Below are 16,436 nucleotides of genomic sequence, written 5' to 3'. Positions count from 1 at the left end.
TTCTCTCTCCTTACCCCAGCTTTGGGCACAGGGAATCATGGCTGCTCTTCAGGCCTGGGTAAGAAGCATTATTCCTTAGACAGCCCCTATCAAATTCACCCAGAGCATTCCTTCCTCCTGTCACCTTGTATAGGAGGCCGACTCTGAGCCTTATTTTTCCTGTTTGTAAAATTGGATACTGTAGTACCTGCTTTATTCATTGTTCTAGGTTTAAATGTGAAAAAGCATGCAAAGCCTTAACACAGTGCCCGGCATAAAAAAGATGCTCAGTAATTATTAGCCATAAGTATCAGAATTATCAAAGGGAACATATTTATTAAGTGGGAAAGACAGGATTTAAAGGCTGGTCAGTCTGATTCCAAAGTCTGTGATCTTTTAATGAATGTCACCGAGATCAAGCGAAAGGATATAGGATAATTTGGGAGATGTTTGTCCAGGCTGTAGAATTTGGGGTCTGCATCCTCCTTGTTCTAGAGTTTGATAGGTCATTTTTCTTTCTCCTCTTGGCCTCCCCTGTAGGTTCCAGCATTGCTGACAATTGCCTAATTTCCAATACTCATTCTTTCTCCCAACACTTTAAAATTGTAAAACAAAACATGCATTAGGAAAAGCACATAAAATAAGAGTAAGATTTAATGAACAATTACAAAGCAAACACATGTTCAACCGCCACAGAGGCCATGTTCTTTTTTTAATATGTCTTATCAAGGCCCACACCACTTCCTCAGTGACAAGCCATGGCTTCTTTTTTGTTGGTCCTTGAGTAAACGGATGTCTCCCTTTGGGGAGATATGCCAGCCCGTGAGGGAAAAATGTGAGAAACATCTTGGTCTTCAATCCGACACTGTCACAAATCATTTCTTGGGAGGGGAGGTTTCGAATGCTCCTGCCACCATTGAATTTTCTTGGCTTCTACTTCTGGTTCAGACATTTGCTGCTGTTGCCCCAGATCCCAGCTCTCCCCATCCATGAGTTCTCTAACTTTTCTTTGTACTGTTTTTTTCTGAGGGCAACCACCTTTCTCAGTCTCTCCAGAATTGCTAAGAAGAATCCAACCTGCACAAATGGCAAAATTCGAGCCAAGGGAATTCAAGCCTTCTGGTAAAAGAAGGAGGTGGACACCCAGCCTCTCCCTTGAAGTGCATTGCTGCTCTTAGACCAACAGGGATGACTGGACATGCTGCCCCTCCGATGTTTTTATTCCTTTCTCAGCTTCTCCTTGCCCTGTCTCCACAAGTGATTTTTTTTCTTTTAAATTTTTATTTTTTTCTTTTATTTTTCTTTAGAGATGGGGTCTCGCCATTTTGCCCAGGCTGGTCTTGAAATCCTGGGCTCAAACGATCCTCCCGCCTTGGCCTCCCAAAGTGCTAGGATTACAGACACCAGAATAGAGATATAATTGCCTCCATTTTCTATGGGAAAATCTTAAGGCACACTCTAGGTTTGCAAATCATGCTAATTTCTTTCCTTTCCAGCATGCACCAATTTATAACTTGTATGTCTTATTTTGTAGGGGATGACCTTGGTTAGCTGTCTAGTTGAGGAAGACCTTAAACATAAATGCACATAGAGGCATCGCTGATTGATAATTTGATTTATGTTCATGGGAGGAAAAACAACATCAAACAATAGAGCTATGGTTAGGTGCTTATTGTTTATTGATGCTAAGTCTCTTTCTATGTCTTTTAAAACAAGCAATGAGGCTGAATTTTCAGAGAATGCAGATACCTAATGATTGGCCTAAGGGTTGTCCTGCCTAATTTGGTAAAAAAGTGGCAGACAACTGTACATTATTTAGATTTACCAGATGAACATATAAAAAAAAAACAAGTAGAAATACTGGAAATAAATGATTATTGAAATAAAAATTCATTACTTACTAGATAGAACTAGCATTCGACCCAGCAATCTCATTACTAGATATATACCCAAACGAATAGAAATTGTTCTACCATGAAGACACATGCGTGCATATATTCACTGCAGCAGTATTCAAAATAGCAAAGACATGGAATTAATCTAGATGCCCATCAATGGTGGACTGGATAAAGAAACTGTGATACATAAACACCATGGAATACTATGCAGGCATAAGAAAGAATGAAATAATGTCCTTTGTAGCAACATGGATGGAGCTGGAGGCCATTATCCTAAGTGAATTAAAGCAGCAACAGAAAAACCAAAAACAGAGTATCACATCATCTCACTTATAAGTGTGAGCTAAACACTGAATACATGTGGACACAAAGAAGAGAATAATAGGCATTGGGGCTTACTTGAGAGTGAAGGGTTGGAGGAGGGTTAGGACTGAAAGAGTACCTATTGGGTATTATGCTGATTACCTGGGTGACAAAGTTATCTGTACACCAAATATTAACATGCAATTTACCCATGTTAACAAGCTGCACATGTACCCTTGAACCTAAAATAAAAGTTGGAAAAACATTAGATAAAATAGAGTTTAGACTGGATGCAGCTGAAAGAAAACTTGGTGAATTTTTAGCCAGTACTGAGAAATTCACCCAGAGCCCAGCACAGAGAGATGAAGAGAAAAATATAAGAGAAAGGCAAAACAACAATAATAAAAATAGAAGGTCTAGTAAATATCCAGTGGAAGTTCCAGAAAGAGAGTGGAGAGAATGGCACAGAAGTAATATTCAAAGAGATAAAGAAAGGACTTTTTCTTTTAGAATTAAATTAAGACATGCATCTTCAGACTAAAAGTGCATATTTGGAGTAAAGCAGAATAAATAAAAGGCAAACATGACTCGGCAGGATTTCTGACAATAGTTACTAGTTCATGCTTTTATATGAAGCAAATGGACCAGGAGCCAACTAAACATGAAAACCAAGCCTCATAATGGCCACTGATTGCTCATTGCTCATGTCGATCCCCACGTCCTGCTGCACCTATATAAAGTGAATTCTTGAAAAGGTGCAGATGCCCTTCCTTCCCCAACAAAAGGGCATCCTCTGCAATACTCCTCTGAGATGTAGCCATGGAAGGTGACAGGCAAAGGAGAGGCTCCCAGACAGCAGAACTGGATTCTTCAGATTTATTGAGTAAGGAAATCACTCCAACATTAGGTAGGAAGTCCTCACATCCCTGTCTTACAGGATATACAATCCGTATTACGGGCCAGTGACAATTTGTATATATCTTCCTATGTTTCCCTTTTGCAAATAGGACTTTTTATTGCAGTCATTCCGCCCTCAATCTACCATTCTATATTGGGTGCATTTGAAGTGGTTAAATTTACTTAAGCTTATTAAACTTAATCTGTGAAGACTATAAATTTAACTGACAGAACTGCTTTCACCCACATTGCAGAACTGGAGATGAATATAGTACCCAGAGAGACATTTTGTTGTCTTTCTTTGGGAGAGAGGTTGAGTGCATTTTATGTAGATGTTGGTTTAGAAAGTATTTGAAAAACTTTACAGTTATGTAGATTTCAGTAACCAAAAGGGGTATACTTTAGAGAACACTCACTGCTATTTTTACCACTGAGCATCCTTTCACCCTTCTGCTGGTAGCTATATCCTAATTTACCCCAGGAGAATCATTCCCTCTCCCACTCTGAAAATTCCACTGGATTTGGGGAGTTCACATGGTGATGAGTATTGTGGCCTTGGCTTAACCAATCGGTACATCCCAGTTCCCTGGTCCCAATCATTGGTTTAAAGATTTAATTCTAGCCACTCCTAGTTAGTTGAGTTGCCCAGAAAAAGCCCTTACTAGACATGAATTTGGGAAGCCGGGAGGAGATGCCACAGCCATATTATAAATGCTAAGAGGGAGCCTGACCAAGAATGAAGCCAACATGAAGAGAAGTGTCGTGGAGAGAATCTTGTGGGAGCTATAGTTTGAGCCCTTGCTCAAATTGCACCTGAAAATAGCACCTATTCTCCTTGGTTTATTCAGCACTCTCACTTCTTGCATCTTTAAGATCATTTTTTTAACTTTCCACCGAAGGATTATCTGGACAGTGCTACTATCCCAGGCATCTCCAACTCTGGGTTTAGGACTAAAGAAGTCTTGGAGGGACCATAATGAAGCAGTATGTGGCTGAATTCTGAAGACTTGGGTTTGAATCTTACTGTACCTCTGACTTGCTGTGTCATCTTGGGCAAGTGGGCTTACTCTCTGAGGTTCCATTTCCTTTTCTTTAAAATGGGATATAAAGGTGCTTGGTCCACTGTGAAGTTCGGGATCATGCATGGTGTCTATTCCTAGGCTTTTTCTTCAGGAAGGTTGGCTCTCTGGGTCCTGAGAGTCCTCTATAAAGTAAAAACCCAGCTAGAATCTAAGACTTGGGGCCTCTAAAGAGCATCTGTTCCAATGCACTGATCTTACAAATAGGGAAACTGAGGCCCAGAGTAAGGAAGGTTCTACATCAAATTGGACAGAGCTGGGATTCCAGCCCAGTGTCCTGAGTCCAGTATCATCGTCATGCCTCTCTAGCTGACCACAGGGCCCCGGAGGCCAGAAGTGATGCTATCAAGTGTGAGTCTTTCACGGTCTTTCTGGCACTCTTCTCTGTTTGGGCCACAGAGGTGTCCTCACAGTGGTGCTCTCCACTGACCCCAGGCTTGGACACCAAACTTCCCCACAGTAATGATCAACCAGGCATCGTCTGCCATGTCCATCCAAGACCCTACCATCTCCTGATCTGCAACAGGAACGTTTCTCTGAGACTCACTTTTTCTCATCTGTAAACTGACTTGACATTAGTATCTACCAAGTTTTGTGTGATGCTTAAATGTAATAAAACATGCTAAATCAAAGGAGATGGATTCTAGTGATTAGGGGACATCTTTTCCCAAGCTGCTTATAGCTCTGTTCCACAGTTTAATAATCCAGTTTTTCTTTTCCCGGTTTTCTTCCATGGGTAGTCATGACGGCAGTTTCTTAATGCCGAGCACTGTTTTTCTTTTTGTTTTACCAGGTCCCTAAAGCGTTTCCTCATGACATACCACAGACTTTGTTTCTTTAACCTTAGGTTAACTGGATCCCTTCCTCTAGGGAGACAGACATGCAGTTTTTGAAGGAATGAAGTGCAGAGCCCTGATCTGTACACCAACCATCTCTTGCATGGTAATAAGTAGGAAGATACCTGAGATCCACCGTTGTTGGTTAATTTCTCCTGCTAATTCTCTGATGGTGGATGTTTTTCACCCTTGCCCAGATTCTGCTTTACTGCCCTTCACCCATTCACTTGTGGGCCTAAAAGGACAGTTCATATTTCCAGATTTTATTAGGACTATGATGAGCAGTAGGGGAGGAAGTACAAACATTGCAGAATTCAAACTTTCTTGGGTGGGAAAATGATAAGGAGTGGCTAAGCCATCTGTTTCTCTGAAAGGTCAAGGGAGATCCAGTTGCCACATCCACCACCTGTGGATGACACCTCCAGAGGTGATTTAAATGACCCCACCTCCCTTGCAGTCATCTCTTTCTCATCTATTCTTCCTGTCTCAGCTCGGGGTTTTTTTTTTCCCCAATACTCTCCCCACCACACCTACTACGTCTCCATACTCCCTGGCTCTGCGTCTCCATTCCCATTTGGTCATTATTGAATGTTTTATGTATTTTGTTTAAGACAATATTTTAAGCTAAGTTATAAAGGCAACTATGAAAGTCAGAAAATTGGCTGAGGCTCTTGGGGTGAGCTCATGGCCTCAGAGGAAGCAGGATGAAGCTGTTTCTTACAGTCACAGTTACCGTCTTGGGACAGGGAGAGGAACTGAGGCCGAGGGAAAGGTAGTTGCTGCCTTATTCACACAGGAATGAGCTGTGAAAACCTGGTTGTCTGCCAGATTCTGAAAGAGTTTTTTGTTCTGTGTTGTTTTTTGGTTTTGAGACTTGGAAACATAGTGAATTTTAGGTAAGAACACAGTGACTTTTAGTTAAGGGCGAAGCTGGCATCTGCTATCAGAATGGGGCGACCCGAAACACATTCTCCCTTAGACCTGAGCAACGGGGCTCCTTCCCTGCACCTCACACTTCAGGGCGCTCTGTGCTTTGGGGTGTCTTCCTCAAAATTGTCTATGTTCCCCTGGAGTGCCTGAAGCCAGCCAGGATCAATGGTGCCATGGGGCAGAGAATCCCAGCTTGGACTGAGAACTGCATGGGTTCTAGTCCAAGGGGGTGCTTCTCACTCTGTACTCCTTCCCCCATTGCTAGAATCTAGGGCAGTCATCCTGCCGCCTTGGATGGCTCCTGGCAGGAGCCTGTGGCTGCTCCTGTCTCTTCCTCAGGGCTTTCCAGGCCATCTCTGTGCAACTCCAAAGGGGCTTTTCAGTTGATGTCTCTTTTTTTTTTTTTTTTTTTTTTTTTGCCTCTGATTGACCTATGCTCTCTCGGGTCAGTGTTGAGCCATAATGGATTAGGCAGAGACATTTCTTGTGCAAATGAGATGCTCCTCTCACTTCAACCCTGAGCCCCTCCAGGGCTGGCTACATAATTTACAAGACTCAATACAAAGTGCAAATGTGGAGCTGCTTGTTCAAAAGCAGGAAAAAAAGTGTTAACGGTACTAAAATTAATTTTTTAACTTTCTTTGGCAGTTTCTCTCTAGATCTGCCATGGTGTTAAAAAAATTATTTACTGTTGCTCCTCCACAAGTATGTGGATACTCACAGGGAGAGTGCAGACTCCCAGAGGTGCGCAGGGTCCCTGTCCCGCTACTTGGTGTGTGCAGGACCCACCAGCTGCCAGGGTCCCCCTGTCACCAGCACCCTGGTAGTCAGGGACAAGCGGCCACACTAACAACATTTGAGACAGTAATTGGAAGCCAGTATTCAGAGAAGGCATAAAGGATGATGCAGCCTCACAAGTAATGATGTAACCAACTTTAATAAATGGCATTGGGAAGTGCAGAGGCAAGCAGGTTCCATCAGCCAGGGTTTTCCAGAGAAACAGAACCAATAGTTGATTATCTGGCTATCTATCTATCTATCTATCATCTATCTATCTATCTATCTATCTATCTATCTATCTATCTATCATCTATCTATATCTATCTGTCAGTTAAGATCTGTCTATCTGTCTATCTATCTACCTACCAATAGGCCCAATCAGGTCTATTTTGTCAAGAAATAAGACCATGTTTTGTCGAACATTTAATGGGACAGAGCCAGATGGGTCCAGACCCAAGGACTAAGCTATTTAGTTAAAGACTGACAGCTCCCTGTGCGCTTAATGTGTGCAGGGACACGCCGGTAATAAAAACAATGTGTACTGTACTGAGGGGACCAGACAGTTTGCTGAGTGCTTTCCAAATACTCCTCACAACAACTGTACGACTCCAGAGGCAGCAACACTCTCATTTTTCAGTGGAGGTAGCTGAAGTTCAAAGAGGTTCAGTGATTTGCTTCCAACCTGTAAGTCTGACTTTGAAGTTCAGGTTCTTAACAACCATGTGGTGTCGACTCCGTGTGCGTGCTCTTTTCTGTAGCCCTAGGCCTAGTGCAATACCTGACATGTGGTAAGAAATGTTAAATAACTTTTGTGTGAATGGATTGTATAAATGAATGAAGGAATCTATAGGATTTAGGTAGAAGGCAATAAAGGGTGTGTGAAATAGATTTTTTTTTTTTGAGACAGAGTGTCACTCTTGTAGCCCAGTGGCATGATCTCCGCTAACTGCAACTCTGCCTCCCAGGTTGAAGTGATTCTCCTGCTTCAGCCTCCTGAGTATTACAGGCACACACCACCATGCCCGGCTAATTTTTGTATTTTTAGTAGAGATGGGATTTCACCATGTTGGCCAGGCTGGTCTCAAACTCCTGACCTCAAGTGATCCACCCACCTCAGTCTCCCAAAGTTCTGGGATCACAGGAGTGAGCCACCGCTCCCAGCCTTGAGATAGATTGAATGAGTCAATCTCAGGTTAAGATTTGGTTAGGAGCGGAAGTGTCCTCCACCAGACAGGTTCTGGGGATCAGCATGTGAGTAACCTGTTTTAGAAAAGCTCAATCTTGTGCGTGTCATTAATCCGCTATGAAGCTTTGGGCCTGGATCTTCTTCTAAGGGATTCAGTCTCTTTTATGCAAGCTGTGGGTTTGGTCTAGGGGTTAGCATTTTCTGTAAAGGACCAGACGATAAGTATTTTAGGCTGTGCAGTAAATATTTTAGGTCCCTGTTGCCATTGTAGTGGAAAGATAGCCTTAGACAATACATAAATTAATGGATGTATGGCTATGTGCCAATAAAACTTTATAAAAACAGGTAACTAGGTGGATTTGGTCCACGGACTGTAGTTTGCTGATCTAGAAAACCCTTGAAGTCCTCTTTTTAGTCTTAACATTCTATGATGTAAAGATTTAGAACCAATTATGTCAAAGATAATAATGATTATATACTATTATCTTCCTATGACACCCATGGAAGACATTGCTAATTGGGCACAGGGCTCTTTTCCGATGAGAAAGGAGTTGGCTCTAATCAGTCAATCACAGATTGAGCAATCAGTCAATCACAGATTAAAAAAAAAATCTTAAGCTGTAGCATTTTCCTTTTATTTATTTATTTTTTTTGAGACGGAGTCTCACTTTGTTGCCTAGGCTAGAATGCAATGGTACAATCTCAGCTCACTGCAACCTCTACCTCCAGGGTTCAAGTGATTCTCCTGCCTCAGCCTCCTGAGTAGCTGGGATTACAGGTGTGTGCCACCATGCCTGGCTAATTTTTGTATTTTTAGTGGAGATAGGGTTTCACCATGTTGGCCAGGCTGCTCTTGAACTCCTGACCTCAAGTGATCTGCCCACCTTGGTTTCCCAAAGTGCTAGGATTACAAGCATAAGCCACCGTGCCCAGCCCCTTTTCATTCTTTAAGAAATAAATATTTAGAAAACTCCAGATAATTTCTTGAGTGTGGCACTGAGGAAAATAGGAACAAACAGAGAGAGAGAGAGAGAGAGAGAGAACAGGAACTCTGTAAGAGAAATCAAATTATCCCCTGGGTGGTGGAAGTGAGAACAAAAATCTTGACCTGAGAGTGTCATTACCCATTGGTGAAAATCATATCCTCCATTTCTTTCTTACCTACCCTACTAAGTACTCCAACTAGGAGTGAATGCACCTGGCTCATATTAGTTACCTTGTGCATATTAATTTTCTTCCTTTTCTTTTTCCACCAAAATTTGACTGATGATTGATTGATTATGTCCAAGTCTTCTGATCCACCAAAATTTAAACCATGGAGTGACTTTTGTATAAAGGGATCTGCTGCCAGTTGCCTGTTTGGTTGTGGAATACTTAAATACTTCATGTGGGGCCATCGCTACTTGACAATGAGTGGGTCTTTCATGTCTGTGGAAAGTTCCACAAACCTTCACCTTAGGAATGAATGGGAGAATTCCAAGCATGAAGATAATGAGTCAAGAGCTTGGAGTTTGTAGCCAGATGCGCTTTGGTTGAATTTTATTTTATTTTATTTTTTTAAGACAGGGTATCGCTCTGTCCCCCAAGCTGGAATGCAGTGGCACAATCATGGCTCACTGCAGCCTCAAACTCCTGGGCTAAAGCGATCCTCCTGGCTCAGTCTCCCAAGTAGCTGGGACTACATGCATACGTACGTCATCATGCCTGGCTAATTTTTTACATTGTTTTGTAGAGATGGGGTCTCAATATGTGGCCAGGGCTGGTCTCAAACTCCTACTCTCAAGGAATCCATGCACCTCAGCCTCCTGGGCAGCTGAGACAGCAAGTGTGCGACCCTACACTCAGCTATGGGCTGAATTTTAGAGATAATGATCACTCTCTTTATAATTAGAAGCAATCTATGCAGACTGGGTAGCATATAGAATGGGTTTAATTTTTTGCTGTCATGTGAGATCTGTAAGGGATTTTGGGGAATTTTAGGAAGCAATCCTCTAAGATCTCAAATTATCTCACAGCTAAATGTCGATTACAGTGACTGATGAGCTGCTTTCCCCCTTTATCTCAGATTCATTTCAATTCTCTTTAGTGGGAAGGGATACTATTCATTTGTTCTTTTCATTCAGAGTCCCTTCATGCCCTTAATTTCATAACCCTCTGAGAAGGGCTGACTTGTTAGTATCATTTCATTTCACAGCTGAGACAACTGAGCTCCGAAGAGATTTGCTGAGAGCAGAGCTCTTCTTCAGCTTTCATTTGTGAGTGCTTTTCCTGTGTCAGGCACAGAACAGGCACTGGGGATATAACGCTGTAAATATTTCAGGGAACTAAGTATCAGTTGGTTGAACGAGCTGAACTTTTGAGAAAGAAACTGCATTGAGTAATCAGCAGAGTTTCGCAATGCCTGAGAGTCCAGTAACGTGAGAATCAGAATTAGTAATGTGAGAATAGGATGTATTGCACAAAGTCTCAGCAGAGAGTCTGTGTCTCGTTTTAGTTCCAGGTCTGGGTAGCACCTTTGCAATTGACCACTTCTTCCCTCTCTCCACCTATAAGGCTAATGGCCTGTGATCTTGTGATATTTAGGGCTCAGATGGACAGTGAGATGGCCTCTTTAATCAACCAACCTGCCAGGCCAATCTCTTCCCTTTCTTTTCTGATAGTTGCTGTGTTGGCCTCATAGCCTTACCTGACATAGGAAAGATAAACAATCTCCTTGGTGTCAGGATTTCTGGTCTCTGGCTACGCTTCCTGCTTATGCAATAGTAGCTGGGAGAGGCCGAAAGAATTCTGGTGGGGCCACACCCACTGGTGAAAGAATAAATAGTGAGGTTTGGCATTGGCCATCAGAGTCACTCCTGCCTTCACCATGAAGTCCAGCAGCCTCTTCCCCTTCCTGGTGCTGCTTGCCCTGGGAACTCTGGCACCTTGGGCTGTGGAAGGCTCTGGAAAGTGTAAGTTGGAGTCACTCTGGTCTAATCTGGGCTGCAGGGTCAGAGGTGGGGTCTCCTTGTGGTGTGGGTGTGTCCCCTTCTGTAGGCTCTGATCCCTCAGCTTAGTTTCAGGAGACCTCCCTGAGGGTGGAATACATGTCTGGCTGAGCTCCAAGGTTTGTGTGACAGTTTGAGCTTCTGGAAATGCTTCCTCTATGCAGCCATGCTGTCAGCCCAGGTCCCACTCTCTCTCTCTCTCTCTCTCTCATACTCTGCCTTCTTCTTCACCTGTCTGCGACTCTGAAATCATTAGTTTCTGACTCTGCTTCCTTGTGTCTTTGCTTCTGCTATTTTGTCTCCGTGCTTCTGCCTTGGGCTTTAGCTCTCAACTTCTCTCACACTGGTTCTATTTATCTTTGTTTATCTCTCTCCATCTCCATCACTCCCAGCCTTCCTCTCTGCCTTTGTGTAGCCTTGTTTTGCTCTTGGGTGGGAGGTCTTGACTAGAAGCCTGCTGCCCTTTTCTGGGGTGTGAAACGTCCCCTGTCCATTTGTCTAATTTAATCAAGCCCATCAATCCACCTGGAGATCAGGCAGGCATGACCCTTTGGGCTTTGTGGACAGCTACTGAGGTAAGGGTCTCTCCCCCTCAAAAGTGGTGCTTTGTTCAGGAGGCATGATGGGTCCTCAGTGCCCAGCCTCCTCCTGACCTCTTGACTTTCTCTTCAAAAGCCTTCAAAGCTGGAGTCTGTCCTCCTAAGAAATCTGCCCAGTGCCTTAGATACAAGAAACCTGAGTGCCAGAGTGACTGGCAGTGTCCAGGGAAGAAGAGATGTTGTCCTGACACTTGTGGCATCAAATGCCTGGATCCTGTTGACACCCCAAACCCAAGTAAGCAGGTCGGGGAACTGGGTAGAGAGGAGTGAGCCTGGGGACACAGCATTAGGGGGATGGGACTGGGTGATGGGTCCTGCCAGGCCTCCTTGTCAATCAGTCAGTGAGTCACACTGCCCTAAGCAGGAAGGTAGCCAGCAGCTGGTGAAGCAGCGGGCATTTAGATAGCCAGGTAGTTGGAAGCCTCCCACCTAGTCAGCACTGGGCGGCTGGCCACCTGCATCAATGGGGGGCCTGAAGTTCTAGGAGAGCCAGGTGCTATGTTTGGGGGGTGCGTTAGGGAGAAGGTGGTGGTGATAGAGGTGGGGAGGGGATGATCCCCCCTGCTGAAGCTGGAGCAGGGGCTCACTCTAAAAAGTGGGGATGGGAGGAGTTGTGTAAAGTACAAGGCCTCTGACCGGTAGCCTCACTCTCACCCAGCAAGGAGGAAGCCTGGGAAGTGCCCAGTGGCTTATGGCCAATGTTTGATGCTTAACCCCCCCAATTTCTGTGAGATGGATGGCCAGTGCAAGCGTAACTTGAAGTGTTGCATGGGCATGTGTGGGAAATCCTGCGTTTCCCCTGTGAAAGGTAAGCAGGGGGCGAGGGCACACTGAGCTCCCTCCAGCCCTCTCAGCCTCAACCCTCTGGAGGCCCAGGCATATGGGCAGGGGGACTCCTGAACCCTACTCCAAGCACAGCCTCTGTCTGACTCCCTTGTCCTTCAAGAGAACTGTTCTCCAGGTCTCAGCGCCAGGATTTCCATAGGATCGCCTGTGGCTTTGTTTCTATTCTAGTGTCTCTGGGTGGGGGTCCTGGGCAAGTGTCTTTCTGAGTCTCAGTTTCTTTATCGGTAAAATGTACATAATGAGATTGAAAGTGCTCTGCAAAGCACTATGTGCACTAAGAATTTATTATTCAGGTTGTTTCCATCATGTTTTCTGAGGTTAAATCACAAAGGATCAGTGGAGTTTGAGGATTATCCAGTTCAATGCTTTGAGTTTAGAGTTTTACGGTGAAAACGAGACTTGTCTCCTGACACTAAGTCTCTCTCAACTATAGCGCTATCTTGCTATTTTCTCTATCTCAGGAGGATCCTTGGGCAGGAGGAAGGATGTGGATATGATTTGGCTGGTTTCTATGCTGAAGCTCTTATCTGATTTTCTCTCACAGCTTGATTCCTGCCATATGGAGGAGGCTCTGGAGTCCTGCTCTGTGTGGTCCAGGTCCTTTCCACCTCCAGACTTGGCTCCACCACTGATATCCTCCTTTGGGGAAAGGCTTGGCACACAGCAGGCTTTCAAGAAGTGCCAGTTGATCAATGAATAAATAAACGAGCCTATTTCTCTTTGTACATCCTGCTTCTGTGATTCACTGGGGGTATGAGTGGAGTGGGAAGCTATGAGGGAAGATCTAGATATGAGGCCTCCTTCCTATGGATACGTAGTGGGAGGAAGAGGCTTAGGGACTGGGGGGACTTGAATTTATATCATGAGTCTGAAAGTGCTGACTCTGTGATTTGGGACAAGTGATTCTATCTCCTAAATTTCAATGGGATTAGGGATGTACAATAACATGAAGAATCAGAAACCTCAATTTTACTGCCTCTGGCAGGATTGTCAACTGCAGGTGAAAAACTTTCCTGAGACGAGTTTATGCATAAGAGACCCTGCCAACAGTTAAGCTATTTTAATCCAGGGGGTTTTCATCTAAAGCCATACAGAACTGCTGGGGCAGATTCCTGTGTTCACCTCTGTATGTGTTACGATATATATATTGGTTTTCACACTTGATGTGTTGTAGGTTTGTCTGTCTGTTGTCTAATCCAACCAACACTCTCTGGACACTCAGAAAAATTAAGAAGATTTTCTGCAACTCACAGCAAATGGAGTCCCAAAAAGACTAACCATGTTACGTCAGTGCCCACTGTCGATTATTTTGAAAGACTTGGAATGCCCCAAACCTCACTGGACCATTCTGCTACATACTTTTCTCACCTCCAGCAAGGGTTATTCCAGACTGAGGAACCTAGGCTCAGGGAAATACGCCACTAGGAGTGTGCCCCAAATAGCACCTTGCAGGGGGAGGAGACCTAGCCTTGAAATGAGATAAACTCCTGGGTTACATACAGAACACATCCTGAAAAAGTGACAGTACTATTTTTTTTCTACTCTTCTTCTCCAATTTTTGGATAATGATAAACTTTTATAATCTTCCTTAGGTCAGGTTTTCTGGAAAACAGTCCCAGAGGCAAATGTTTGTGAACAGGGGGTTTGCTGGGGAGTGTCCTGGGGAGTGACACCTGTGACAGGGAAAAGAAAGCAGGGCTGACAGGCAAAAAAAGCAAAAATAGACAAGTGGGTCTACCTCAAACTAAAAAGCTTGCAAAGCTAAAGACACAGCCACCACTACCGGTCTCCGCATCTTGATGGTAGTGGTCCCCTGGGCCCAGCTGCTTTCTCTTTATCTCTTGGTCTTGTGTCTTTATTACAATCTCTTGTCTCTGCACACAGGGAGAACACCCACTAAGCCCTGTAGGGCTGTATAGAAATGCTACTGATTTTTGTATGTTGATACCGTATCCTGCATATTTACTGAATTCATTGATTGGTTCTAAGAGTTTATTTGCGGAGTCTAAAAGTTCTTCTGTAGATATAATTATGTTATCTGCAAAGAGGGATAATTAGACTTCTTTTCCAATTCGAAAGGCTTTTATTTCCTTCTCTTTCCTAATTGCTCTATGACTTCTAATATTAAGTTGAATAAGAGCAGTGAGAGTTGGCATGCTTTTCTTGTTCCAGTTCAGTATGATGTTAGCTGTGGGTTTGTCTATATGGCCTGAGATACTTTTCTTCTATACCTACTTTATTGAGAGTCCTTATCATGAAGGGATATTGAATTTTACCAAATGATTTTTCTGCATCTATTGAGATAATCATATGGATTTTTTGTCCTTCATTCTGTTGATGTGATGTATCACGTCTATTTAAAACATTCATAAATGATTTATATATGTTGAAACACATTCTTCATCCCTGGAATAAATCCTACTTGATTATAGTGTATTATCTTTTTAATGTCTTGTTGGGTTCAGTTTGCTAGTATTTTATTGAGGATTTTTGTATCTATGTTCATCAGGAATATTGGCCTGTAGTTTTTTGGTGTGTGTGTGCATGTGTGTGTCCACGTGGCCTTATTTAGTTTTGGTATCAGGGTAATGTTGGACTCATAGAATGAGTTTGGGAGAATTTTCTCCTTTCTCCTCCTTAATTTTTTGGAATAGTTTAAAGAAGAACTGATGTTAACTCTTCTTTAAAAGTTTGGTAGAACTCAGCAGTAAAGTCTTCCATTCCTGGGATTTTGTTGTTGTTTTTGTTAGGAAGCTTTTTATTACTGATTCAGTCTCATTACTCATTATTGATCTGCTCATGGTTTCTAAATTTTTTTCTGGTTCAATCTTTATAGGTTATACATTTCTAAGAATTTATCAGTTTCCTCTAGGTTTTCCAATTTATTAGCTTATAGTTGCTCATGATAGTCTCTAAGAATCCTTTGTATTTCTGTGTCATCAGTGGTAATGTCTGCTTTTTCATTTCTGATTTTATTTGAGTCTTCTCTCTATTTTTCCCTAGGTGGTCTAGTTTATGGTTTGCCAGTTTTGTGTATCTTTTCAGAAATCCAACTTTTTGTTTTGTTGATCTTTTGTAATTTTTAGTCTCTCTCTTGTGTATTTCTGCTCTGATACTTTATTATTTCTTTCCTTCTACTAATTTTGGGTTTGGCTTGTTTGTGCTTTTCCAGTTCCTTGAGATGCATCATTAGGTTGTTTATTTGAAACCTTTCTAGTTTTTTAATGTAGACATTTATTGCTATAAACTCGCCTCTTAATACTGCTTTTGCTGGGTCTCATAGGTTTTGGTATGTTGTGTTTCTATTTTTGATTATTTCAAGGAATTTTGAAATTGTATTCTTAATTTCTTTCTTCACCCATTATCATTCAGGTGCATGTTGTTTAATTTCCATGTATTTGTATAGTTTTAAATGTTCCTATTGTTTCTGCTTTCTAGTTTTATTCCATTATGGTCAGATAAAATACTTGGTATGATTTTGATTTGTTAAAATTCTTGAGACTTGTTTTGTACCCTATGGCTAACTTTTGACATTGTTACTTGTGCTGACGGAATATATATTCTGCAGTTATTTGGTGAAATGTGCTGTAAATGTCTGTTAGGTCTGCTTAGTCTATGATGCAGTTTATATCTGATATTTCTTTGTTGATTTTCTGTTAAAATAATCTTTCCAATGCTGACAGTAGGGTGTTGAAGTCCCTAACTATTATTGTATTGGGGTCTATATATTCCTTAATATCTAATAATATTTACTTTATATATCTGGATGCTCCACTGTTGAGTGCATACATATTTACAATTGTTATATTCTTTTACTAAATTAGTCCCTTTATAATTATATAATGCTATTCCTTGTCTCTTCTTTCCAGTTTCTAATTTGAAGTCTGTTTTGTCTGATATAAATATAGCTACTCCTGCTTGCTTTTGATTTGTTTTCATGGAATATTTTTCCTTGTCTTTACTTTCACCCTATGTATGTCTTTACAGGTGAGGTTAGTTTCCACTATATAGTTGGGTCTTGTTTTTTAATCCTTTTAGCCAGTCTATATTTTTAAAATGGGGAATTTAATCTCTTTATATTCAGGGTTATTACTGACAGGTGAGTACTTACTCCTA

General features: G+C 42.3%; 1 protein-coding gene and 1 long non-coding RNA gene across 2 annotated transcripts in view; one reads left to right on the top strand and one right to left on the bottom strand.

The window, feature by feature from the left end:
- Positions 1-505: 505 nt before the first annotated feature.
- Positions 506-16,436, bottom strand: part of LOC109024394 (uncharacterized) — a 34,539-nt gene continuing 18,608 nt past the window's right edge. The window contains exon 3 of the long non-coding RNA XR_008674564.2: positions 506-574. This is a non-coding gene — a long non-coding RNA (uncharacterized lncRNA). The remainder of the gene's footprint in view (positions 575-16,436) is intronic.
- SLPI (secretory leukocyte peptidase inhibitor) lies at positions 10,734-13,045 on the top strand. The gene is made up of 4 exons (XM_004062224.5): positions 10,734-10,839; positions 11,551-11,709; positions 12,133-12,282; positions 12,865-13,045. Exons 1-4 carry the CDS (start codon positions 10,755-10,757, stop codon positions 12,867-12,869), a joined length of 399 nt encoding a protein of 132 aa, XP_004062272.4. The 5' UTR covers positions 10,734-10,754; the 3' UTR covers positions 12,870-13,045.

This window comes from Gorilla gorilla, chromosome 21 (genome assembly GCF_029281585.2).
Source record: "Gorilla gorilla gorilla isolate KB3781 chromosome 21, NHGRI_mGorGor1-v2.1_pri, whole genome shotgun sequence".
NCBI lineage: Eukaryota > Metazoa > Chordata > Mammalia > Primates > Hominidae > Gorilla > Gorilla gorilla.
Note: the sequence above shows the minus strand (reverse complement) of the source record. Positions and strands in the feature narration are given on the sequence as shown.

Bases quoted from the DNA above. Each gene is read 5' to 3' on its own strand.
- SLPI (XM_004062224.5), top strand. From the start codon at position 10,755: ATGAAGTCCAGCAGCCTCTTCCCCTTCCTGGTGCTGCTTGCCCTGGGA. The intron at 10,840-11,550 runs GTAAGTTGGAGT...TCTCTTCAAAAG, and splicing joins TGTGGAAGGCTCTGGAAAGT to CCTTCAAAGCTGGAGTCTGT. The intron at 11,710-12,132 runs GTAAGCAGGTCG...ACTCTCACCCAG, and splicing joins TGTTGACACCCCAAACCCAA to CAAGGAGGAAGCCTGGGAAG.